General features: G+C 41.4%; 1 protein-coding gene across 1 annotated transcript in view; it reads right to left on the bottom strand.

Moving 5' to 3' along the window:
• The window catches only part of POP1 (POP1 homolog, ribonuclease P/MRP subunit), a 42,642-nt gene extending 16,987 nt beyond the window's left edge, over window positions 1–25,655 (bottom strand). Inside the window, exons 1-11 of the mRNA XM_003256037.2 lie at window positions 25,558–25,655; window positions 19,444–19,587; window positions 15,517–15,684; window positions 14,739–14,914; window positions 12,755–13,003; window positions 9,089–9,176; window positions 8,466–8,653; window positions 6,383–6,639; window positions 6,167–6,260; window positions 2,949–3,060; window positions 2,251–2,370 (exon numbers count right to left, since the gene is read on the bottom strand). Coding sequence (XP_003256085.2) covers window positions 2,251–2,370; window positions 2,949–3,060; window positions 6,167–6,260; window positions 6,383–6,639; window positions 8,466–8,653; window positions 9,089–9,176; window positions 12,755–13,003; window positions 14,739–14,914; window positions 15,517–15,684; window positions 19,444–19,585 — 1,594 coding nt within the window. The 5' untranslated portion in view covers window positions 19,586–19,587; window positions 25,558–25,655. The remainder of the gene's footprint in view (window positions 1–2,250; window positions 2,371–2,948; window positions 3,061–6,166; window positions 6,261–6,382; window positions 6,640–8,465; window positions 8,654–9,088; window positions 9,177–12,754; window positions 13,004–14,738; window positions 14,915–15,516; window positions 15,685–19,443; window positions 19,588–25,557) is intronic.
• Between the last annotated feature and the right edge of the window lie 2 nt (window positions 25,656–25,657).

Here is a 25,657-nt window from a genome sequence, read left to right as displayed (position 1 = left end):
AGACAAAAGTTCTTGAATTGATTATATTAACTCCAGAATGTGACTTGAAGACTGAAGGAAGGAGCTTGCTTTCTCCTTTCTTAAACGTATTGAAAGATCACCAAATGTTAAATTAAACTTTCTTTTAATGAGTTTTACTCAGAGAAGCAAAGGTAACCAGTAAAAGGCTTTCTCATTTGGAAATCAAATAAAACCAAAGTTACAGCCTTCAGATTAAACTATTTTAAATAAAATAGGCAAAACAGTTCAAACGGCCCAGGGGAAGCAGAGAACATGACTGCTAACTGGACACTGCTCAAGTCCACTGCAGATCAGTGCTCTCAAAGTGCTTGCAAGAGCTATAAAATATAAAGGGATGACCTCTAACCTGTCACTCTAAAGGCAGCTGTCCTCCTTCCATGTTTTGGGTAGTATGGGAAAGTCATATTACCAAAGAGTGTTTAAAGGGAAAGATCATAAGCCCACGAGCACAACATAAATTCAGTATTTCCTAAAGGAAATTGATCTCTCACAGATAAGAACTAATCAAAATAATCCATCAAAGCAAATTGGCAAATACTAAGGATAGCAAATAAAATAACAGCTAGTATGGCAGAAACTATATTTTTAAATCTCATCTAGAAAACCAGTTACTTATATAGTGAAATATTGTGTTAATAAAGTTGAAAAGATTGGCAAAAACACATTATTAATATTTAATTCAAATTCTAGAACCAGCTATCAAGCAAACTTTTTCAAAGCATCTAAGAATATGCATTATCACTTCAGGTTCTTCATGTACCTTCCCTTTAAAAAGCTCTCTAGCTGGGAATGGTGGCTCACGCCTGTAATCCCAGCACTTTGGGAGGCCAAGGCAGAAGGATTGCTTGACTTCAGGAGTCAAATTAAATCACGTTTTTCAAGATAGACTTTAATTTTCTTTGAGCTGATTCATATTAAAACAAAAGCCTTAGAGAGGATTTAATAATCACCTCATTCCAAAAAAGGATTTGAGGTAGCAAGAGAACCTAAGTAGAGTTCATAGCTTTAAGGTGATTATAATAGTCAACATTTAATGGTGCAGTAAATGCTGCAACTTTTACGTTGCACCAGACCACATTGGTATCAAAAAAGAAAAGAAAAGAAAAGAAAGAGGCAATGACTCATTGAGTAAAGTCTTAGGCTTCATAATGAACTAACTTACCTATATATCTTCAAACTCCTCTCTTATCCAATCCACCTTTTATGTGAAGTTCTGACAGAGTAATTTATTGCCCCCTCAATAAGCTATCTAACTACATTAAAAAAAAATTCTGGGCCAGGCGTGGTGGTTCATGCCTGTAATCCCAGCACTTTGGGAGGCTGAAGTGGGTGGATCACCTGAGGTCAGGAGTTTGAGATCAGCCTGGCCAACATGGTGAAACCCCATCTCTACCAAAAATACAAAAAAAAAAATTAGCCAGGCGTTGTGGTGGATGCCTGTAATACCAGGCTGAGGCAGGAGAATCACTTGAACCTAGGAGGTGGAAGTTGCAGTGATTACGCCATTGCACTCCAGCCTGGATGACAAGAGCAAGACTCCATCTCAAAAAAAAAAAAAAATTCTGAAGTCATTACAACACAAACCTGTACTTTATCTCCAAAGACTCACATGGTAATTTTAATTATTCTTCCAATTAATCATGTTTAAATGATAGTAAATACAATGAGACATTACCAAAATTGCTGCCAATCTCAGATCAGAACAAAATTTTAGCCAGTCCCTTACCCACCTCCTGTGCCACCGCAGCCAAACAACTTTCTCAGGCCACTCTACTTAGTCTAAACCAAGACATCTTATACTTCAGCACCTGGGATGGCCTTGCCAGGATTCGAACCTGGATCATCTGTATGGTCAGACAGAGGCTTCCACTGAGCACAAGACCAGCTTCGGGTGCAGATCCCTTCCTCACAATTAAAATTCTGAAACGCCAGACATTTTCAAGAGAACGTAGTTTCCAGAGAGACAGGTTTTACTAGATACTAAAAAAAGAGAACTTGGAAAATAAAATGAACATAAGTATCAGGCTACGTGTTTTGCAGCTAAAAGACACTTCCACGCATACCATTTCCTCAGATCATAATCAGTTTGTAAAGTGGGCAGGTAAGAAGACTGCCCTAATTTTTTACAGATGAAGTTACTGGAGAGGTGTCAGAGAAAGAACTCTTCTTCTAGTAAGACTGGACTGCTCGAAATTGTAAGGAAAACCTGGAGTGTTTTTAGAACTTTACCTTGGCATTTTTCTGGATTGGGCAAAGCTTTAGACTTCTTTTGGGGCAAATTTATTCGAGGATCCCCAACTGTCAGTCCCAGAATAGTACCTGCCGGAATTTCTGCTGGTGATGTTATTCCTTTAACAACAACAAAAAGAAGTTTACAGAAAGTCATTCATAATACATCTATATTTGCTGTATTTTTAAATCTTTCAGATTTCCTAATGAAACGTTTTTCTTGGACTAATTACTTAAAAACATGTATTCCCTCTCTTCCCATTGATACTTTTAGAGAATAAGTTAACATTCATAAAGAATGAAGTTTCTTGCAAAAAACATGAGGCCAACATAAAAAAAGGTTCTTTTATGAAATGAACACATACGCTTCTATCAGTGATAACTATAGCAGCTATGAGCAAAAATGCAGTTGTGTGCAGGTAAGCAAAGAGTTTAGGTCAGTACCTGGCATATGCATCTATCTCCACTATCAGAATGCCAGTTACTTAGAATATGAACATCTCATTTGTTTGTTGTTTCATAAGCAGGCATGAATATGGTGTTTATTCACTGAGTTCAGTCCCTCTCTTACTTGGTTCTCTTGCTGTGTCACAATAGCAGCAGGTTAAAAAGCAATACTACATGTTGGAGGCCCAACTGCAAAAGGCTCTTTTAGCCCCCTTCCCTCCCCAACACAACCCAGTCTTCCCTTTGTATACCTCCCAACAACTTGAAAATGGCTTCTTGTCTGCAATGAAGGGAAATGCTGTCAGGTTTCTTACAGGTTTCTATCCACCAGCGGTGAGGTGTCTCCTCTGTGTCCTCTCCCACCTGAAAAATAACAACTACTATTCATTGGACGAACAATGAATCCACCTTCATAATTTTGTCATGGTTGTGATATCAGCCCCCACTCTTTCTTCTTCTATGTGTGGAAATGAATGTGTTACGGGGTGAACCAGGGAAGCTGCCACTATATTTAACATAGTAATTAATACCAGACTAACTACTCTTTGAATTAGCAGCAAGGATATAGTATTACACTTCTCTCAAGATTTCACATATGAGGAAAATCATCTATGGTTTTCATAGACTAACTCACTAAGATACTTCACACTCAAAGTCTCTCCAGAGCGCAGTACCAACAAAGGAGGCCTCACTCCTCTCTTTTTTTTTTGACACAGTCTCACTGTCACCCAGGCTGGAGTGCAGTGGCCCGTCATGGCTCACTGCAGCCTCAATCTCCCAGGCTCAAGTGATCCTCCCACTTCAGCCTCTCAGGTGGCTGGGAGATGGAACTACAGTCACACGCCACCATGCCCAGCTAATTTTTTTTAACTTATTTTTTGTAGATATATGGTCTCACTATGGTGCCCAGGCTGGTCTTGAATTCCTGGGCTGAAGAAATCAACCCACCTCAGCCTTCTAAAGAGCTGGGATTTCAGGTGTGAGCCACCACGCCTGGTCCTCTTCCATTAGAGCTAACTTCATCATCTCCAATGTAAGCAATAAAATGTTCCTCACCAAAGGAAAATCAAACCAGTACCTTTTGAAGAACTTTCCAGATAAAAGATAAACTACTACTATAGTATTCCTAGAAATGTATATTTTTTCCACATGGAACTAGGAATTGAGGAAGATTTCAAAAGGCCCTTCAAGTATCATGTGAATGGCAAGAAGGGAATCTATAGCCACAACTCATGCTGAAGTTCATTGAAGTAGGATGTGCACTTACAGATCTTAAAGAAGCAATCATGGCTGGGTGCAGTGGCTCACGCCTGTAATGCCAGCATTTTGGGAGGCCGAGGCAGGCGGGTCACTTGAGGCCAGGAGTTCGAGACCAGCCTGGCCAACATGGCGAAACCTCTACTAAAAATACAAAAAATATTAGCCGGGTGTGTTGGCTGGCACCTGTAATCCCAGCTACTCGGGAAGCTGAGGTATGAGAATTGCTTGAACCTGAGAGGTGGAGGTTGCAGTGAGCTGAGATTGTGCCACTGCACTCCAGCCTGGGTGACAGAGTGAGGCTCTGTCTCAAAAAAAAAAAAAAAAAAAAGCAGCAATTATAACAAAGGTACTATTTACTCACAGAAACTCAGGTAGCACAGCTTAGTGGTTTACAGTACAGGCTCTGGAACCAAACTTCATAGGTTCAAATCTTTGCTCCACAACTTATTAGCTACTACAGGGCACCCTCTCTGTGCCAGGCATTGTGCTAAGCACTGGGGAGAGAGTAAAAAACAGGACCAACCCTATCCTCACCCTTATGAAGCTCGCAGTCTCATAAGAGACATGGATATTACATAAATACACAAATCTATATATATAAATTGAGGAAATTTGCAAAATGCTCTCTCTGAAAACAACAGGAGGGATCTAGTTTAACTTGGGGGATCAGGAAAGGATGCTAGAGGGAAATGCTAGAGAATGAGGAAGGTTCAGCCAAGTAAAGAGTGGTGGAGGCAGAATGCTCAGTAGTTGGAAGAAAAAAACAGGTGCAAAGGCTCTAAGGGAGACAAGAACTGACATTCCAGAACCTGAAAGAAGGTCAGGGTGGCTGAAGTGTAGAAGGTGAGGAGAAATGAGGCCTCAGAGGCAAGAAGGCACAAGATCACATGGGTCACATTGAGCACTTTGGACTTTATCTTAATTACAGTGAGAAGCTATTCAAAAACTTTTCATCAGGAAGCAACAAGAGGTGAATAAATTATCAAAAAATCACTCTGCCTCCTGTGTGGAGAATGGGCTGAAAAGGAGGAAGGATGGAGGAAACTTAAGGTTCCCTCTAGAATCCTTTCCTGATCCCCCAATTGTTCAGGCAAGAGACAACAGTGGTTCAGAGTACAGCAGAAGCAGTGAAGATGGAGAAAAGTAGCTTTTGTATTTTAAAGCATCTTTCTTCTAAAAACTCAGTATCTGTTCAGCTCTATCATCATATTTGACCACATCAAGTCAGTGAGAGGCACAGGCATTGAAAAGTTAACTGCACTAAGACCAGAAAACAAACACGATCTGAACCCAGGGTGCGGATTCCTAATCTAGTCTCTATGCTAGCCACTTGCCAATAGAGCTACTCAAATTTAATTTTTAGTAATTAAAGTTAAGTAAAGGGACAAATTCAGTTCCTCAGTCACTCCAGCCACAATTCAAGTATTCAACTGCCACATGTGGCTAGTGGCTATCATATTGGACAGCACAAAGGAACATCATCCTCACAGAAAGCTCTACTGGAAGTGCTGCCCTAGACATAGTGCTCTTAAACTTTTTAGGGATTCTAGGCCCCTAAAACTAGCCCCAGAAAACCAGCCAGGCGTGGTGACTCACGCCTGTAATCCCAGCATTTTGGGAGGCCAAGGTGGGCGGATCACCTGAGGTCAGGAGTTCGAGACCAGCCTGGCCAACATGGTGAAACCCTGTCTCTACTAGCTGGGCCTGGTGGTATGCACCTATAGTCTCAGCTACTCGGGGGGCTGAGGCAGGAGAATCGCTTGAACCCGGGAGGCAGAGGGTGCAGTGAGCCAAGATCGCACCACTGCACTCCAGCCTGGGCGACAGAATGAGACTCCATCTCAGAAAAAAAAAACAAAAGAAAACCTACATGGCACAAGCACACATGCACAAAATCTGGCACACAATTTCAGGGATTTTAGAGACTCCCTACCTATGAAGCAGAAGTTAAGACCCTCTACAAAACTCACAGATACAAGAGCAGTCTGTATTTAAATAAGAACAGTCAGTTTACTGATCATATCCACTTAGTTGTGGTCTTCTAGGAGAAGTGAAAGATAACAAAATCTTTGATAATAAGCATAATAAGCAGGGAAATAAACATCTAAAAGCCATGGCCCAAAATGTTACCAAATTATATATTAGGTTTCACAAATTTGACACGAAAAACATGATTAGAATAAAACACAATAGTCACTTTTACCCTTACAGTGTGGACAGAAGCAGCTTTTATTGCTTCAGTTAGGATGGAGTGGGAAAGTGGCCCAATCAGCCGGAATCTGTTCATCTCCATCGTCAAATCGCTGAAAAAGAAAGAAGATCTTAAAACGGAAACTTCCATCACACAACATCTGTGCCACTGATAAAAACGGAGCAGGTCTTCACTGAAAATGTTCAGTAGTTTCAAAGCAAATTCAACTCATACCTGATTATAATGCCTGTGGTTGGAGAGATCCAAGAGTATGGTAGACACAGATCTCTAGTTCCATCACCGATAATTTTTTTAATTGGTTTAGCATTTTCTCCATCATCTTTCCTTTTTCTTTTCTTGCCAATTTTCTCATCAGGCAATTCAGTTTGGCTTTTTTCTTGGGATGGTGTCGGAAGTAGGTCAGCGATGCAGACAGCTGATTTGATGGGTTCCACGCACTGGCATGCTGCTTTTATTTCCTCTAAGATATCCTAAAAATATATTTAAACATTCACTTTAAAATCTTGAAATTTAAATATATTATGACAAATTTAGTTGGGTTATGTTTTTTTTTAATCTCTTTAAAAATTAACATTTTTGGCCGGACACGGTGGCTCATACCTGTAATCCCAGCACTTTGGGAGGCCAAGGCGGGTAGATCACCTGAGATCAGGAGTCTGAGACCAGCCTGACCAACACGGCAAAACTCGATCTCTACTAAAAATTACAAAAAATAGTTGGGTGGCAGGCACCTGTAATCTCAGCTACTCAGGAAGCTGAGGCAGGAGAATCGCTTGAACCTGGGAGGCAGAGGTTGCAGTAAGCGGAGATCGTGCCATCGCACTCCAGCCTGGGCAACAGAGCAAGACTCTGCCTCAAAAAAAAAAAAAAAAAAAAAAAAAAAAAAATTCACATTTTTATCCCTTCACAAATTAACTTAAATTAAATTTATCATCAAAAAGCTTTTTTTGGCCAGGTGTGGTAGCTCACATCTGTAATCCCAGCACTTTGGGAAGCTGAGGCAGGAGGATGGCTTCAACCCAGGAGTTTGAGACCACCCTGGGCAACATAGGGAGACCCTGTTTCTACACAAAATAAAAAAATAATAGCTGGACATGGTGGCGCACCCCTGTAGTCTAAGCTACTCGGGAGGCTGAGGTAGGAGGATCATTTGAGCCTGGGAAGTAGAGGCTGCAGTGGGCTATGACTGCACCACTGCACTCAAGTCTCAATGACAGAGCAAAACCCTGTCTTGAAAAAAAATTTTTTTAATTTAATTTTAATTTTTAAAAAAAGCCTTTTTGGGTGTTCTGAGTAGTGTATGCCACTTTAAACAAAAAAAATTTTTGAAATTTAAAATTTCAAATGGGTTAGGTAGGGCTGGGGTTAGGGGTAGGGTTAGTCAAATATTATGAAAACAACATGATCACTCTGACTAAATTTTTTTTAAGTAGTGAGTATGCTAAAGAAGGGAAGCTAAGCTAAATTCAGTGTGAAAAATCATTAGAATTACTAAAAAATAGCTTTTCATTATCAAATAGCACCTGGATACTAGTGAACCACTTCAGTCATGGTAGAAACATTAGTTCAAATTCAACATTTCAAATAATTAGCATAAGGCTGGTTTTTATCTCTACTTCTGCTTATGACTTACTAAAAATAGGAGAGGTCAAGATTAGTTTCTTTTTTTTTTTTTTTTTTTTTTTCGAGACAGGGTCTCACTGTCACCCAGGCTGGAGTGCAATAGCATGATTTCATCTCACTGCAACTCTGCCTCCTGGGCTCAAAGTGATCCTCCCGCCTCAGCCTCCCAAATAGCTGAGACTACAGGTGCATGCCACCAATCCTAGCTAATTTTTGTCTTTTTGCAGAGACGGGGTTTCACCACGTTGCCCAGCCTAGTCTCAAACTCTTGGATTCAAGCGATCCAATTGCTTCAGCCTCCCAAAGTGGTGGGATTACAGGCATGAGAAACCATGCCCCGCCCTGACTTCATTATATTTGATGAACAAGTTCTGGGGATATAATGTACAGCATGGGTGGTGATGGATGTGTTATTTGATTGTGGTACACAACATGTATATCAAATCATCATATACTTCGAATATATTTGCTTTTTGTCAATTAGACATTTTTAAATACAAATTCTTAAAGTTTTTTAAAAATTCACTTCATTCAATATTCACAGAGCCCCCCATATACAAATATCAGACTATCAGACAAACCTTTACACTATTTACATTTCTACAGTATTGACTTCCAGCAGTAATTAAAAATGCAGTTTCAGAATGATGGGAGATAACCTGAAGGATTATACCTGTTTAAGGGTTGGATGTAGCCAGATCCACAGCTGCCTGCTCTCAGAAGTGTCACCCAGGGTCCTCCGGGACTTCCAGATAAACGTAACAGGCCCAAGCACTTCTCTGGGATATTTATTCGCCCGATAAAGCACAAGGCTCCCTTGGCGCTTTCCAGACAAGCAGTGAACTGCTGCAAACGTCAGCCCTGACATCAACAAAAGCAAAATTCCATAATTCCGGGTATTGAGACTGCAGTCCTATTTCCTGATAACCACACTGTCATTTACTGTCTGCCTCCATGAGAGGTGAAGTTTTGGTTGTGAGGACTGCTCATATCAAAGCCTGGCACACAATAAGTTCTCAACAAATATGTGTTAAATGAATAATAAAGGCTTCAAGTTTCTTTCTGTCAAGTTCACTCCACCAGAAAAATGACTCTGTCACTTTACACTTGACAATGTTAGAAATGATTTAAAAGCCAACCCAACTGTTTTTAAATTAACATTTTCATCGGGAATGATTAGTGTCTCACATATTTTTCTACATGTTTGAATTCCAAAATGCTTACAGTAAATACTTCTTTATGAAATGAATAAATATACAAAGACTAAAATAGAATTCAGCTTTAAAACAAGTTTACCTGTGTCTATGCTACACATTCCAGAAAGTGCCTTTAGTATTTCTTCCTCTTTGCCTTTTAACTCCAAACAACAGTAATAGGATAAATCCTGCACAAAGCGGGAGACACAATTAAGTACTTAGGAATTTACACAGGCAAAACTGCTAAGAAGACAAAAGCCATATCACAAAACCTTTAGAGGCCTAAGACACAAAACAAATTGCTAAAGCTATGTTCTCATAGGTCAAAATCTAAACCTTCTCCTGCCCGATGGTTTAGGGGAAAAAATATCTAAACCTGTCCATTCCTGTTACCTTAACAAATATTTTTAAACCAATCTGAACCAAAATAAAAATGAATCTCCATTTAAAATGTAAGTTATGGCATCCTACTTTTTAGATAATCTATGTTTTATCCCATATTCATAGACAGGTTCTACAGAGGGTATATAACTGTTGCTTCTAAGTAAAGAACCATTCACCCCCAAAATCTACCTAAGGTAAGAAACCAGAGTAAAATAAGCAAAACAGTAATGAATTCTGCAAAATTATGCTCAGGTTGCTCAATTTGGTTAGATAATTCAGGACCTCAAGATTACTTAACACTAAGCCTAGAGACACAATATTGCAATTAATCCATCCCATATTTCTCCCATGCTCAGTCTTGACCATGATATGAACTTTAAGCACAGTACAAAGAAAGTAAAAGTAATAACATACAATTTCAAGTAAGACGAAGAGAGATCAGACTAAGCTAATGAAATCAATGTTAAAAGTTTCAATAGTTACAGTATCCATAATAATAATTATAATAATTGTTCTAATTGTTTTGTTTTTGAGACAGGGTCTCACTCTGTTGCCAGTGCTAGAGTACAGAGGCACAATCACAGCTCACAGAAGTCTCAACTTCCTGGGCTCAAGCAATCCTCCTGCCTCAGCCTCCCAAGTAGCTGGGACTACAGGCACGAGCTACCACACCCAGCTTCTTTTTTTTTTTTTTTTTTTTTTTTGCAGAGACAGAGTCTCACTATGTTGCCCAGACTGGTCTTGAACCCCAGGGTTCAAGCAATCCTCCTGCCTCAGCCTCCCAAAATGGTGTGATTCTAAGCATGAGCTGCCATGCCTGGCCTGTAATAGTTAATAGTCACTGAAGGGTTACTGAGCGCCAGCAACGAGTTAACTCCTTACATGAACTGTCATTTAGTCTTCCTGACAACCAGATGTACCTAGTATGGTTATCTTATCTGATAGACAAGGACACTGTGACACGGAGATTGTTACTTGAACAAAGACACAGTCATTAAGTGGAGAAGCCAGCATTCTGATCAGGCTTGGTGACCTGCCAAACCAATCCTTCTGCTATAGCATCTTTAAGCAATTTCAGTGCACTCAGTAACTAGAACTAAAAGGCAAATTATAGCTATGATTCTGACAACACACATCAATCAATATGATCACTCACACAAAGAAATCTTCCCATCCAGTGCCCAGCTCTCAGCTGTCAGTGGCCAGAGGAACCTCATCCAAACAAGTGACAGCAGAAAATAATGGTTCAGAGTGTGGAACCCTGGAGTCAGGCAACTGGGCTCAAATCCAAACCTCAACACTCATTGGCCATACGATCATGGGTAAATTACCTAACCTCTCTGTACCTCAGTTTCCCCATCTGTAAAATGGAAATAATGGTAACTCCTTACCTCATACTATTGTGAGGATTAAATGAGTAAACACATGCAAAGCATTTAAAACAGGGGAGGGCATATATTAAGCACTCACTGATATTTGTTATTATTAGCTATTAGTTTATTACTTAGGGCTGATCAAATTTTAGAGAAAATATCTGATAACTTCAGCAAAAATTCTGCCCAAAATGAAAAGTAACTCATTGGCAGAGGACAGTGGAAAAAGCACAAGCCAGGGGAATCAGCCACCCAAGTGCTATGTAGGCCACCAACAAGCTGTGTGAGCCCAGGCAAGTCACTTCATCTCTCCAGAACCCAGCTTCCTCAATGTGAATGAGGAACTTGACTATTATCTATGATTTCTGCTGCTGAGTTCTCAAGTCAAAGACTCCTAAAAGGTCCTCTTATTATTCACTTCACACTCATTAGAATGACTGTGATCAAATAAATAAATAAAGTAACAAGTACTGACAAGGATGAGGAGAAATTGGAACCCTTGTGTATTGCTGGTGGGAATGCAAAATGATACAGTTGCTATGGAAAATGGTAAGGCAGTACCTCAAAAAATTAAACATAGAATTAACATACAATTATCATATGATCCAGCAATTACACTTCTGGGGATATATTCAAAAGGACTGAAAGCAGGGATTGTAATGATATTTGCATATCCATGTTCACAGCAGCATTATCTACAATAGCCAAAAGGTGGAAGTAAGCCAAATGTCCACTGACAGATAAATGGATAATCAAGATATGGTATATACCTACAATGGAATACATCTTCAGCCTTAAAAGGGAAGGGAATTCTGACACATGCTACAACAGGGATGAATTTTAAGACATTACGCTAAATGAAATAAGCCAGTCACAAAAAGACAAATATTGTATGATTTCATTCCCATGAAGCACCTATAGAATCAAATTATTGGATAGACAGTAGAATGGTAGCTGCCAGGAGCTGAAGGAATGGGGAGTTAGTGTTTAATGAGTCCAGAGTTTCAGCTTGGGAGGATAAAAAAGTTCTGGAGATGGATGGTGGTACTGATTACACAATATAAACGTACTTAATGCCACAGAACTGTGCACTTAAAATGGTCAAGTGGTTTTGTTATGTATATTTGACCACAATTTTTTAAAAAGATTCTTGTATTGCTTATTCTACCACATTACTCTCAAGGGGTATCAAAGGACACCAATAGTAATGGCTTTTAAAATTTGGCCAAGGCCATTCTGCCATTGAAAGATAGGCCCTTCTGCAAAGAACAAATGTCTAAGTATGTATTGCAAGAAATAGAAAGCAACTGAATTAGCTACTGAGAGGAGGGAGCAATCAGATAAATACTATTAAGAGGCTCTAAAATAATCTGCCCTCTCAAAGCGTTTAAAATTTAAAACATCCTTCCCAGCATCCCACTGACCCATAAACACCTAGACCAGCATTTTGAACCCTGTTCAGGGTACACAGTAGATTCTCAAATATCTGTTACTGATGAAAGACTGTTAGATTAATCTATAGTGAATAAAGCTTGACATGATCAACAAGACCTGCACAACCTGGTTCCTACTCTTTTCTCTAGCCTAACCTTGCCCTGATGTTGCTTGCTCTCCTTCTCTTCATCTCTGTCACACAGAATTGATTCCAGTTCTTCACTCTCACCTGGCTTCCTTCTGCCTTCCCCCTCTCCCATCTTATCCCTGAGAGCTCAGCTCAAGCAGCACTTCTGGGGCACGCCTTCCAGTCAGGTTAGAACTGCTCATCGTACTGTATGCTTTTCCCTTACAATCACATATCTGATAAATCGTTTGATTAATGTCAGTCACCCCCCTAACTTTAGGCTGCCTGATCTCCAGCATCTGGCAAAGGACCCGGGCTTCATGCTCAGGAATCATTTTTAAAATGAATAACCACATAAACGGGGCTTGGCATACCATAAACTATTCTAAAGGTCTCTATGGAAAAGGATCAAACAAAAATAACAAGAAAGCCCACTGGAAAAGCTCACCTGCAGGAGGCACCGGTTCGTCATGGCTCGATAGCAGGCTCTGTGGCTCTTCACTGTTGGCCTCTCCCCAAGGCAGTAGCCCCACTTCTTGACCATGTGAAACCGCTTGGCGTGCCAGATGTGAGTTTCTAACCAAATGTTCTTCTTTTGTCTACGGTTAAATTCTAGCGTCCGGTTCATGTGACATCTTCGAGCTTTATGGCATTTATTTTTTGAATGTTCTTTTTTCTGATGTACGGCTTTCTCCGCCTATAGTTTCAAGAAGAGGGACATATCCCAGTTTGTAAGAATCTCAAAACAGAGTTAATGGTCAGGAATGCAAACAAATAACTTTAGATTAAGTGGAATATTTTATAGATTCCATTAGTTTGCTTAAATTGTTAACTTAGTTTCTTCAATGTAAGTAGAGAAGGAAGACAATGGAAAGAGTGAATGTTTCAGAGCTAGGAGACCTAGGAAGGAGGCACAGTTCTATCACTCACTAACTGGGCAAATTTAATGGAATATGAAGATCAGAATACTTATAAAATGTTCAACACAGTAACACAAGCTTAATATGGCTATTAGTATTAGAGGGCAAGAAAGGAGAAATTAAATGCTAGCTTCTTGTTGTCATTTTAACCTGTAGAATTGTAACTAAAACCAAAAACTTAAGACCAAAAATAATACAAGTGAGGAAAACCCACACATTTCATCTCAGTTAAGCTACAGACAGACACATGCTGAATGCTATCACTGGGAAACAGATTTTACATTAAATCTAGAAAGTATAAAATTCCTTGTTAGGCCAGGCGTGGTGGCTCACGCTTGTAATCCCAGCACTTTGGGAGGCCGAGGCGGGCGGATCACGAGGTCAGGAGATCGAGACCACGGTGAAACCCCGTCTCTACTAAAAATACAAAAAATTAGCCGGGCGTGGTGGCAGGCGCCTGTAGTCCCAGCTACTCGGAGAGGCTGAGGCAGAAGAATGGCGTGAACCCAGGAGGCGGAGCTTGCAGTGAGCCGAGATTGAGCCACTGCACTCCAGCCTGGGTGAAAAAGTGAGACTCCGTCTCAAAAAAAAAAAAAAAATTCCTTGGTAGTTTTCCCTCTTGAACTCAAACCCCACCACCAGCGTAGCAATGGTACATAGAAGGCTGCTCAATAAATAGGTTTTAAACCAATTAGTAAAGACATGGGCTTAATCTTAGAATGTTCAAGTCTAGAATTCTGGTGAAGCCAAAACACAATTAGACTTGTACAAAAATTAAAACCCAGTTCAAGTTTTCAACTTTGAAAAAGTCAGAAAGCAAATGCTAAGCATTGACGTTGCTTTTTTTTAACCTTCCTACCCCAAGCTGGCCATACACCAAAAACACAGATCCAAAACCACTTGGTAAGAAGGTCAGAGTTTTTTTTAACATCTGGGAAGGGAACATCAACTATTCAACAACCTTACAAGAGAGGAGTATCAAATGCTATATTTCAAAGCACCCATAATAGCCAATTGCCTGTTAATTCGGTTTGGAGGGAAGAAGTTTGGATAATGATTAAATCAAACACATGCAAAACAAAAACAAAAACCATAAGCGTGTTGTTTTCTGAGTTTTTTTTTTTTTTCTTTTTAGACAAGGTCTCACTGTGGCCCAGGCTGGAGTACAGTAGTGTGATCACAGCTCACTGCAGCCTCAACCTCCCGTGGCTCAGGGGACCCTCCTATCTCAGTTTCCAAGTAGCTGGGACTACAGGCACACATGCACCACCATGCCCAGCTCATTTTGGGATTTTTTTGTAGAGACGGGTTTCGCCATGTTGCCCAGGCTGGTCTTGAACTCCTGGGCTCAAGCAATCTGCCCACCTCAGCCTCTCAAAGTGCTGGGATTAAAGGCGTGAGCCACCATGCCCAGCCTTGGTTTTCATTTTTAATAAATTCTATTAGATCAATACTTCTCAATTTCTTCTAGGAGCTACTAATCTAAACATTTACACTAAGTGGAACTCCTACCTCTTTCTGGGCAATCTCCTGTAACCGTCTGGGAAGGCGTTTGACGTTGTGGCTCATGGCTCTTCGTCGCATGTGCCGTGGCAGAGTCTGAAAAACCAGTGAATTCGAAGACTTCTGGGTCACAGCTTTTAACATAGCGCTGATTTCAGCAGCTCGTGCTTGAGCAAAAGTAGAAGCTGTTGAAGGAGATGACAACGTCATTAAACACCAATCTTGAATTAACATTGAAGAACAAACAGGCTGCTGGGGAAACTTAACTGAATTCCTCCACCAAGAAGGCGTAAAGAGAGACCAGAAAGCATACCTAAGGTATAGGTACAAAGTACAAGGAATATAGGGTTCAATTGTGGTAGTGTGGATGGGTATCACAGGGTGAAGAATAGAAGAGGCTGGAAAGGGCCTGGAGACAGGCCCTTTAAATAAAGGTTTGGTTGCCATTTGTGCGTACTCAATTTTCCATCCTTGGAGAATGCTGTGCTGAGTGTGGATGGCATATTTAAAACAAGAGGGGCATGGGGGCTAAGACAAAGAAGAACAGTTCACAAAGACTTGTAAGAAGACGAGCAGGAGACAGGGAGAGAAACTGAAGAAGGGAGAGCCATCAAGCCCAAGGAAGCTCTGACCAAAGTCCAGGTTAGAGGCGAGAAGGGTCTAAAGTGGGAGGAGGAGAGGAGAGGTAGGGGAGGCAGAGCCAGGACCACAAGGAGGGCAGTTTGTTGCTGCACTAGACACGAGAGCTCAAAATACAAGCAAACTGCACCTCTTTATGAGTACTCACCAGTTACATACTTGGGGATCTCCTGAGACATGCCCTCGGGACCTGCTTTCCATCCTCCCTTTTTTCTAAACATCCCTTTGGAGGAAGACTGCTCATTCACTTCAGGGTCAGGCAGAGAATGGGGGTTGACTCTGGTTTGCCACTGTCGTGAAGTTCCAGGATGAGGCTCTAGTATATTTTCAAAAAGAAACATGTCACCTTTATCAGAGATAAAAATTATAGTGGAGAACTAATATTTGTTGGGTGGCAACATTGACCATGTTTTTAATCCTATAGTCACCCTGTAAGGTGGCTATTACTACTTATTTTTAAAGAGGAATCTTATGTAGGAAGGTGAATTAACTTGCTCGAGGTCACAAAGCTAGTAGGTAGCACACAAGGTAATCATGTCAGGATGACATATAAAGGACCTTGGATATAACAGATACAGGTGAAATTTTCTCCTATAAACAGTGCAACATGAATTTCAAATCTAAGCTCCCTGCTATGGTCTGAATGCTATGTCCCCCCTCCAAATTCCAGTGTTGAAATCCTAACCCCTGAGGTGATGGTATTAGGAGGTGGGGCCTTTAGGAGGTGATTAGGTCATGAGGGTAGAGCCTTCATGAATGAGATTAGTATCCTTATAAAGGAGTGTTCACAGAGACCCTCGCTCCTTCCACCATGTGAGAACCCAGTAAAAAGGTGCTGTATATGAACCAGAAGGCAGGCCCACACCAGTCACCAAACCTGCCCGCTCCTTCATCTTGGACTTTTCAGACCTCAGAATTGTGAGAAATACATTTGTTATTTATAAGCTACCCAGTAAGATACAGGTTGTGTATCCCTCATCTGAAATAACTGGGACTAGAAGTGTTTCAAATTCCAATTTTTTTGGATTTTGGAATATTCGTATATATATACAATGAGATATCTTGAGGATAGAACACAAGTCTAAAGACAAAATTCAATTATGTTTCTTTCACCTTATCATACATAACCTGAAGGTAATTTTATACAATATTTTAAATAATTTGTGCATGAAACTTTTTGCACATTGTATACTTGAACCATCAGAAAGCAAAGGTGCCACTATCTCAGCCACCCTGTGCACAATCTGTGGTTGGCTGGCATCAGCATCCTTCCTGACTCTGAATCTATATGCTACTGATAAGCAATCACTTTCTTACACTTATTCACATGTAAGTATTTAACAGTAAAAATTACATGCATTTTATTTGTCTTTGTGGGTGTGCTTAGGTGGTGAAATCTGGGAGTGCTTGGAAATATTTATATCACAGCTGAAGGGGGCTGGGAACATCTTTTTCCCATGGGAATGCTGAATAAACTGTGTGTTATATGCCTTCATTCTGACTGCGACCCATCACATGAGGTCGGATGTGCAATTTTCCACCTATTATGTCATATCAGCGCTCAAAAAGTTTTGGGTTTTGGAGCATTTCAGACTTCAGATTTTTGGATTAGGAATGCTCAACCTGTATTTTGTGACAGCAGCCCAAACGACACTCCCTTAATACTATAATCCACATGATTGTGTACAGTCTTTTATCCTAATTCTCTGCCACACTCAAATTGAGAGCCACTGTACTAAATAAATAACTAAAAGCAAAGTTCCAGGATGGATGTGGTGGCTCACACCTCTAATCCCAGAACTTTGAGAGGCCAAGGTGGGCGGATCACTTGAGTCCAGGAGGTTGAGACTAACTGGTCAACGTGGCAAAACCGTCTCTACAAAAAAAAAAAAAAAAAAAATTAGCTGGGCATAATGGCACATGCTTGTAGTCCCAGCTACTCGGGAAGCTGAGGTGGGAGGATCACCTGAGCCCAGGAGGTCAAGGTTGCAGTGAGCCACGATTGTGCCATTACCCTCCAGCATGGGTGACAGAGTGGGATCCTGTCTTAAAAATTTAAAAAGCAAAATTTCCAGCCAGGCACAGTAGCTCACGCCTGTAATCCCAGCACTTTGGGAGGCCGAGGTGGGTGGATTGCCTGAGCTCAGGAGTTCAAGACCAGCCTGGGCAACACGGTAAAACCCTGTCTCTACTAAATACAAAAAATTAGCTGGGTGTGGCAGCATGTGACTGTAGTCCCAGCTACTCGGGAGGCTGAGGCAGCAGGAGCGCTTGAACCCAGGAGGTGGAGGTTGCAGTGAGCCGAGATCGCACCATTGCACTCCAGCCTGGGTGACAGAGCAAGACTCTGTCTCAAAAAAAAAAAAAAAAAAAAAAACTGTTTGTAAATTAAGGGAGAGATCAGTAGAGAATTTTATAGTGTTTCTGCTTATTTCAATTGTGGTGTTAATTATTAAGCCACTGTAAATCTTAGAACATTGTGAGGTTTAAATGAGATAAAAAATGTGAAAGCCTTATCATATGGCATGATAGGTATCAATTGTAGGATCTGAATCTAGGCCTTATGAACTTGACTCTAAAATTTACTTAATCAGACCCAATGCAGTTTTTTAAAGCATTCCAAACAAGTTCTTGGCCACTTGCTTTTGCTGTCTTCCCAAATTAGCACTTTCTACCGCTGCCCTAATGAACAACTGTGATCTTCCTATCACTTCATAAGGTTCTAAAATCAGCACACCAGTGAAATACAGATATGATGACTATACTGCACTTCTCTTAGAAAATACAGAAGTGTAATAATCATTGATGTTAAGGTAGAAATAAAATATACCAGCTCTAAAATATGCATAGCCAATTTTCATTATTTATAGTAGTTATGTTTCATACAGTCACTGAATTATGTCAATGAATTAGTGAATACTGAACCATTCCTCCTAGTGGGGATACATATATATCTTCATCTCACACAGATTATAATCCTTTTTTTTTCCTTTTTTTTTGAGACAGTCTCACTGTCACCCAGGCTGGAGTGCAGTGGCACAATCTTGGCTCACTGCAACCTCCACCTCCCGGTTCAAGCAATTCTCCTGCCTCAGCCTCCCAAGTGGCTGGGACTACAGGCATGCACCACCATGCCTGGCTAATTTTTGTATTTTTAGTAGAGACGGAGTTTCGCCATGTTGGCCACTCTGGTCTCGAACTCCTGACTTCAGGTGATCGGCTCGCCTCAGCCTCCGAGAGTGCTGGGATTACAGGTGTGAGCCACCGCCCCTGGCCATATTATAAACTTAAATCCAAAAAACAACTCCTCCTGGTAGAGTCTATTTCCTTTATTTTATAAAAGAGAAAATGAAGTCTAGAAATGCTGAGTGACCCGCATGAGGCTGCCCCAGGGCTGAGATTCAAACCCCAGTAGAGCTGGAGCTTCTTGTACTGTACTGCCCTGCCCCTGTACTGCCTCCATCCTCTGCCCATTTCTGCATGAAAGCTGGGAAGCTCGGCTGGGAACGTAAACACAGGGCAACTGAAAATTTTCCTGCTCTATATATGTCCACAAATGATAGCCAAAGCTCCATGGGTATTAATATTGGGGTTACAAATAAGCTTTGGCAAGTAGGCAAACTTGCAAATAGGAAATTCAAAAATAATAAGGGTCTACTGTATCGGCTTTTAATTCTGCTCATTTACTATTTAGATAATCACTATGAAAAGAGCTGACAAAAGCAATTTGATCAAAATGGGAGTGAAGAGAGCATCATGTGTATCTTTTTTTTTTTTTTGAGACAGAGTCTCGCTCTGTCTTCAGGCTGGAGTGCAGTGTCACGATCTCAGCTCACTGTAACCTCTACCTCCCGGGTTCAAGCAATTCTCCTGCCTCAGCCTCCCAGGTAGCTGGGACTATAGGCACGCGCCACCACACCCAGTTAATTTTTGTATTTTTAGTAGAAACGGGGTTTCACCATGTTGGCCAGGATGGTCTTGATCTCTTGACCTCATGAACCACCCGCTTCAGCCTCCCAAAGTGCTGGGATTACAGGCGTGAGCCACCATGCCTGCTCTATTATGTGTATTTTACCTTGTTTTTGAGCTTGGAAAGGTTTTTCACCTCCATTGTGGTGCTTTACGCCTCTGTCAGCCACAAAGCCAGAGGACAGAGTCACATTGGTGGGCTGGTTTCTCATTTTCTTGGCATGTTTTCTTTCTTTTGCATTAGACATTTCTGGAAAGGAAGTAATACATTTAATACAGGGAAAGGAAACTTCCACTCAAAAATAAAAATAAATTTAATGAGCAAATATTCATGTGATTCAAAATAAGTCTGTTGATGGAACAGACCCTATTAGTACATTCCAGTTTGCACTGTCAAATAATTAAATCATATACAACTGTTGATACCACATAAAGTCTGTTAGAAGAATGAAAAATGAGATAAGATTGCTATGGATGATAAAAAAATTAATTAGGTCAAATACTTTATCTTGATTCTTAGATGAAATAAGAGCCACTTGAATCGATGAAATATAGAACACCCTATTCCAAAAGGAGACACTCTATTAAAAACAACACAAATTACTGACGCTTTCATTTCTGCTACTCAGATGAGGCCAGCTATATATTTAATTTATAATAGCAATAGATAATGATTTCAATTTGAAGCAAGATAAAGGACAAAAACAGTGGGATCCCGACTGATTTACCACTCAGCAGTTCCCAACTCTCAAACTCAACATCCCCTATTTTTACTGATTCAGTTTGAAGGAGCTGTTTTCTATTTTTAAATGAAATGAATGTTATAACCTATTAGACACATATCAAGACATACCTTACAAGAGATGCCCTAAATGTAACATAAAGGAGACCTAAGAAGTAATTTTAATAAAATAATATGTATTTCTGTATGTAACTGTTTCACCACAACTACACTAGATGATATTATGAAATAGATTTTGAACCCAGGGGATAATGATATCCACAAAGGCACCAGCACAGGCACTGGCACAATCCATAAAGCTGGAGAATGGGCCTGGAAGCCCTTCAACCCCGAGATACCAGTGCTTAACTCTTTCATTGCTAACTGTAGGAAATCCGAAGGGCCCTATACATGGACACACTAGGAGACAGGGCAGCTCAGAGCAGCTGGTATTTACCAAGCTGTTCTCAAAGTAGTTCAGTATTTTAATACCAGTCTTTACTTCTACCTATACATAAAATTACCATGAATTCAACAGCTATAAAGGCAAAGCAGCACAAATGTGTTGTACCAGTGCCTCAAAGAGAAGGTAGCAATGCCACTAATTACATAATTTTCCAAATTGGTGAACACTCCTTAGTAAACTACCCCAGCCCCACCACCCTGCCAACAAAAGTACAAACTTGCTTTGATTTACTGCATTACTGGAAAATTCAGTGCATATTAAAACTGTGTAACCAGGCCAGGTGCGGTGGCTAAATGCCTATAATCCCAGCAGTTAGGGAGGCTGAGGCAGGCGGGTCACTTGAGATCGGGAGTCCGAGACCAACCTGACCACCATGGCGAAACGCCATCTCTACTAGAAATACAAAAATTAGTTGGGTGGGCCGGGTGCAGTGGCTCACGCCTGTAATCTCAGCGCTTTGGTAGGCCGAGGTGGGTGGATCATGAGGTCAGGAGATCGAGACCATCTTGGCTAACATGGTGAAACTCCGTCTCTACTAAAAAAATACAAAAAAATTAGCCGGGCATGGTGGCGGGCGCCTGTAGTCCCAGCTACTCAGGAGGCTGAGGCAGGAGAATGGTGTGAACCCAGGAGGCAGAGCTTGCAGTGAACCCAGATCACACCACTGCACTCCAGCCTGGGCGACAGAGCAAGACTCCATCTCAAAAAAAAAAAAAAAAAAAAAAAAACAATTAGTTGGGTGTAGTGGCGCACACCTGTAGTCCCAGCTACTTGGGAGGCTGAGACAGGAGAATCGCTTGAAACCAGGAGGTGGAGGTTGCATTGAGCCGAGATCACACCACTGCACTCCAAGCTGGGCAACAGAGCGAGTCTCCATCTCGAAAAAAAAAAAAATACCCGTGTAACCAATAATTTTACATAAATTAGGTACTGGGCTACTGTGGGGCTTTTCTGCACATAGCAGGCTGTCTAACATCCCTGGTTCCTGCCCAATAAATGCCAGCAATGTTAGCCCAATTATGCCAACCAAAACACATGCACAAACTTCCAAAATGCCAGCCACATCAGAATTTGCCCACTTCCACTGAGAGCCACTAAATTAACTACCCCCCATTCACTTACTTCCCTTTCCAATGCAAGACCTCACACAAAATTAAGACTTGCCTATGTGGTATAGTATTTAAGGGCTTTCACTATGGAGTTTGAAAGATGTGGGTTCAAATTCCTTCTTTACACTTTTTAGTTACATAATCTTAGGAAAATTACTTTCTCACTTTCAGCCTCAGCCTCTTCCTCTACAAGTTGCTGTGAGAATTAAACATTACATACAGGCCAGGTGGGATGGTTTACGCCTGTAATCCCAGCACTATGGGAGGCCAAGGCGAGTGGATCACTTGAGGCCAGGAGTTCAAAACCAGCCTGGCAAACATGGTGAAATCCCATCTCTACTAAAAAATACAAAAATGAGGCCAGGCGCAGTGGCTCATGCCTGTAATCCCAGCACTTTGGGAGGCCGAGGTGGGAGGATCACAAGGTCAGGAGATCAAGACCATCCTGGACAACACGGTGAAACCCCGTCTCTACTAAAAATACAAAAAATTAGCCGGGCGTGGTGGCAGGCACCTGTAGTCCCAGCTACTCAGGAGGCTGAGGCAGGAGAATGGTGTGAACCTGGGAGGCGGAGCTTGCAGTGATCGGAGATCGCGCCACTGCACTCCAGGCTGGGCTACAGAGCAAAGACTCTGTCTCAAAAAAAAAAAAAAAAAAAAAAAAATACCAAAATGAGCCACGTGTGATGGCATGCACTTGTAACCCCAGCTGCTGGGGAGGCTGAGGCACAAGAATCCTTTGAACCCAGGAGGCAGACGTTGTGGTGAGCCGAGATCACGCCACTACACTCCAGCCTAGGCAACAGAGTGAGACTCTGTCTCAAAATAAAAAAATGAACAAACATATACATACTGTATATGGTTTTGGCTTTGCAAAATGCATATACACAACTCACTTAGCATGGGGCTTTATGCTAACTAAATGCTCAGTTTACGGTAGCTATTATTCTTAAATAATAAATGAAATAGCAGGGATTGATGCCATTTCACTGTCTCACTCCACTAATTTCAACTAAATGAAAGACAACTATATCTACACGCAAAAACATTTTTCAAATTAAACGGTATGAAGGAAGTAAATGGAGTTCTGCAGAACTGGCTGGCTAGTGAAGCACATGATTCAGACCAGTCTGCATTAAAAGCCATTCCAAATATTTTACAAAACAACTTAGTTAACCTACTGTTACCTGCTTGAATCAGAACTCACCAGCAAGACCAGACAAGAACACCATAGGAACTCTAGCTCCCCTCAGTATTAGAATGGTCCAAGAAAAGGTTGGTGCTGGAGGATTAGGATAACCTTGGGAACATCCCTGAGCTTTGGGTCCAGACTGAAATATGAGGAAATCAAACTAGCAGTGGTCCTCTAACAGCAGAAGGGAATGAATATAGGATGCATCTTTATGAAGTCTAAGGATTTAGTTTAAAAGTTTCCAGAGGCCTGGTGTGGTGGTTCACACCGATAATCCCAGCACTTTGGGAGGCCAAGGTGGGAGGATTGCTTGAGCTGAGGAGTTCGAAACCAGCCTGAGCAACATAGTGAGAACTCATCCCTACAAAGAAATAAAAAAATAAGCTGGGCATAGTTATGTGTTTGTGGTCCCACCTACTCGGGAGGCTGATGTGGGAAGATCGCTTGAGACAGGGAGGTCAAGGCTGCAGTGAGTGAGCCTTGATCACACTACTGCACTCCAGCCTGGGTGACAGAGCAAGACCCTGTCTCAAAAAAAAAAAGTTTCCAGAAGGAATCTTAACTCTTACCTTCACCTTCAAGTCAATTTTGTCAAACTTTAATAAGCACTAAATATGTGCTGCCTTTATAAAAATATTTTCCCCAAATCTTCAATAAAATGGATACGTTATGTTTTCTGATACAGCTTAGTATCCTCTGGCCAGACACAACCTTTGGTGTTACTTAGTTCCTAGTTTGAGATCCTGGAAACTAACTAGATGATGTCGATTTTCTTCCAGGTCTAAAAAGTTGGTGATTCAGACTTGATATAAAATTTGCCTTAAGAATAAAGGTACCTCGTTTCACAAGAAATATTTTACACAAGTTGAATCATTTGTAATGCTCCAAGATAGCTTCTTATTTAAAAACTTAAATGGTGAATTATTTTGTAATAAAAACATGTCTTAATTATCTAGTTTAATCAAATTTAATAAACTTTTGGGCACCTACTATGTGCCCAATAGTTTCAGGCTGTGTATAATTCCAAAGTAGAATAAGAATTTTGTCATCTTAGGCAGCATTGAGAACTTGCTGTGGCAGGCACTATTCTACATGACTTATTCATTTAATTCTCACAACTTTTGTGGTCACTAGTATTATTCTCATCTTATAAATGAAGAAATCGAAGCACAGATTTTATATACCAGCCCAAGGCTACTAAGCTTGTGATTGTGCTGATTCAAACCAGGCAGTCTGACTCTCTCCACTATTCTTTTTTTTTCCCGCCCCTTCCCTTTCCAATCCACTATTCTTGAAACACATAACAATTAGAAAATAGGACCTCATATAATAAAATACTAAATTATGCGGTACAGCACAATAGGAAACAGGACAAGGGAAAGAAAAAAAACGAGGCCGGGCATGATGGTTACACCTGTAATCCCTGCACTTTGGGAGGCTGAGGTGGGAGAATTGCTTGAGCCCAGGAGTTGGAGACCAGCCTGGCCAATATGAAGAAGCTCCATCTCCACAGAAAATACAAAAATTAGCCAAGCATGCTGGTGTGCACCTGTAATCCCAACTACTTGAGATGCTCAGGCTGGAGGATTGCTTCAGCTCAGGAGGTCAAGGTTTCAGTGAGCCAAGATCATGCCACTGTACTCCAGCCGGGGTGACAGAGTGAGATCCTGTCTTGAAAGAAAGAAAACAAAGAAAAGGAAAGGAAGGAAAGAAAAAAAAGAAAAAAATGTGAATTGGTAGGAAAAGTCAAAGAGAAAATAGGATTTCAGTTAGCTGGAATTTGCACAGATAAGGAAGAAAGAGTATTCAGGAATCTACTGTGTGAATACAGGAGGACTCTAGTGGGAAAAGGGAGTAGATGACAATGAAACTTGAATAGGCAAGGGGAGGCCAGACTGAAAGGTCTTTTATTCCAGGCCCCAAACCAATGAAAAAGATCAGAAGGTTCCTAAGCCGGAAGTAGAAAGGCCAAAACCTTAGCAGTATGTAGGACAAAATGAGAGGGAATAAAGCAGATTTTCTTATATTATCTTTAGGAAGCAGGGAAGGCAGAGATTTTCCTTTTTTTTTTTTTTTTTTTTTTTTTACTGTTGCATTCCTCCTAGCATCTAGCAGAGTGCCTTACACAAAGTAGGGACTCATATATCTGTGAGTGCCTGCATAAATGAAGAAATGAAGCATACTTACAATGCAAATATTAACAGGGTAAGAAATATTTAGCCAAGTACCATCATCCCCTCTGACACAGCAGAATACTCACAAGCGATCTGGGCCATTCCAGATCAATATCTTTCTGAAATGATATCCCAATCACTAGGGCTCTGTTCAGACAGTGACCTTGTAAAGCCCGAGGAGCACCCTAGAGAAGGGAACACAGGAGGAGCAGGAAGGGGAACACGGGAGGACCAACGCCCAGATCTCAGCGTGGTCGCCTGAATGACCCATCTTAGTCCTTTGGGGTTGCAGAAGAGGGGATGCAAGCCCATTCCCAGGATGGCCTCCGCCCGGCGGGGCAATGAAGGGAAATGACTGACGTAGGGGGCTCGAGCGTAGGGGCCGAAGGAGATGCGACACCAGAAAGAGGGGCCCCGGGCACAGGCAGCAAGGAAAGGAGGTCAGCGGAGTCTGAGGGAGAAAAGATGACGAGGGGAGATGGGCGCCGGGAGGGGGGCCGCCACATACAGTCCCCCCGACACTCGCAGCCTGGAAGGCACCAGCCCCTCACGACCAACCTGCCAGACGCTCTGAGGACTCCCCGGGTCAGAATGACAAGCCTCCGCTACAGTACCCACCGAGCCAAAGCGCCTGGGGAGCGCGCTGGAGAGCGCATGC

Source organism: Nomascus leucogenys, chromosome 16 (genome assembly GCF_006542625.1).
Source record: "Nomascus leucogenys isolate Asia chromosome 16, Asia_NLE_v1, whole genome shotgun sequence".
Classification (NCBI taxonomy): domain Eukaryota; kingdom Metazoa; phylum Chordata; class Mammalia; order Primates; family Hylobatidae; genus Nomascus; species Nomascus leucogenys.
This window is presented reverse-complemented; position numbering and strand designations above follow the sequence as displayed.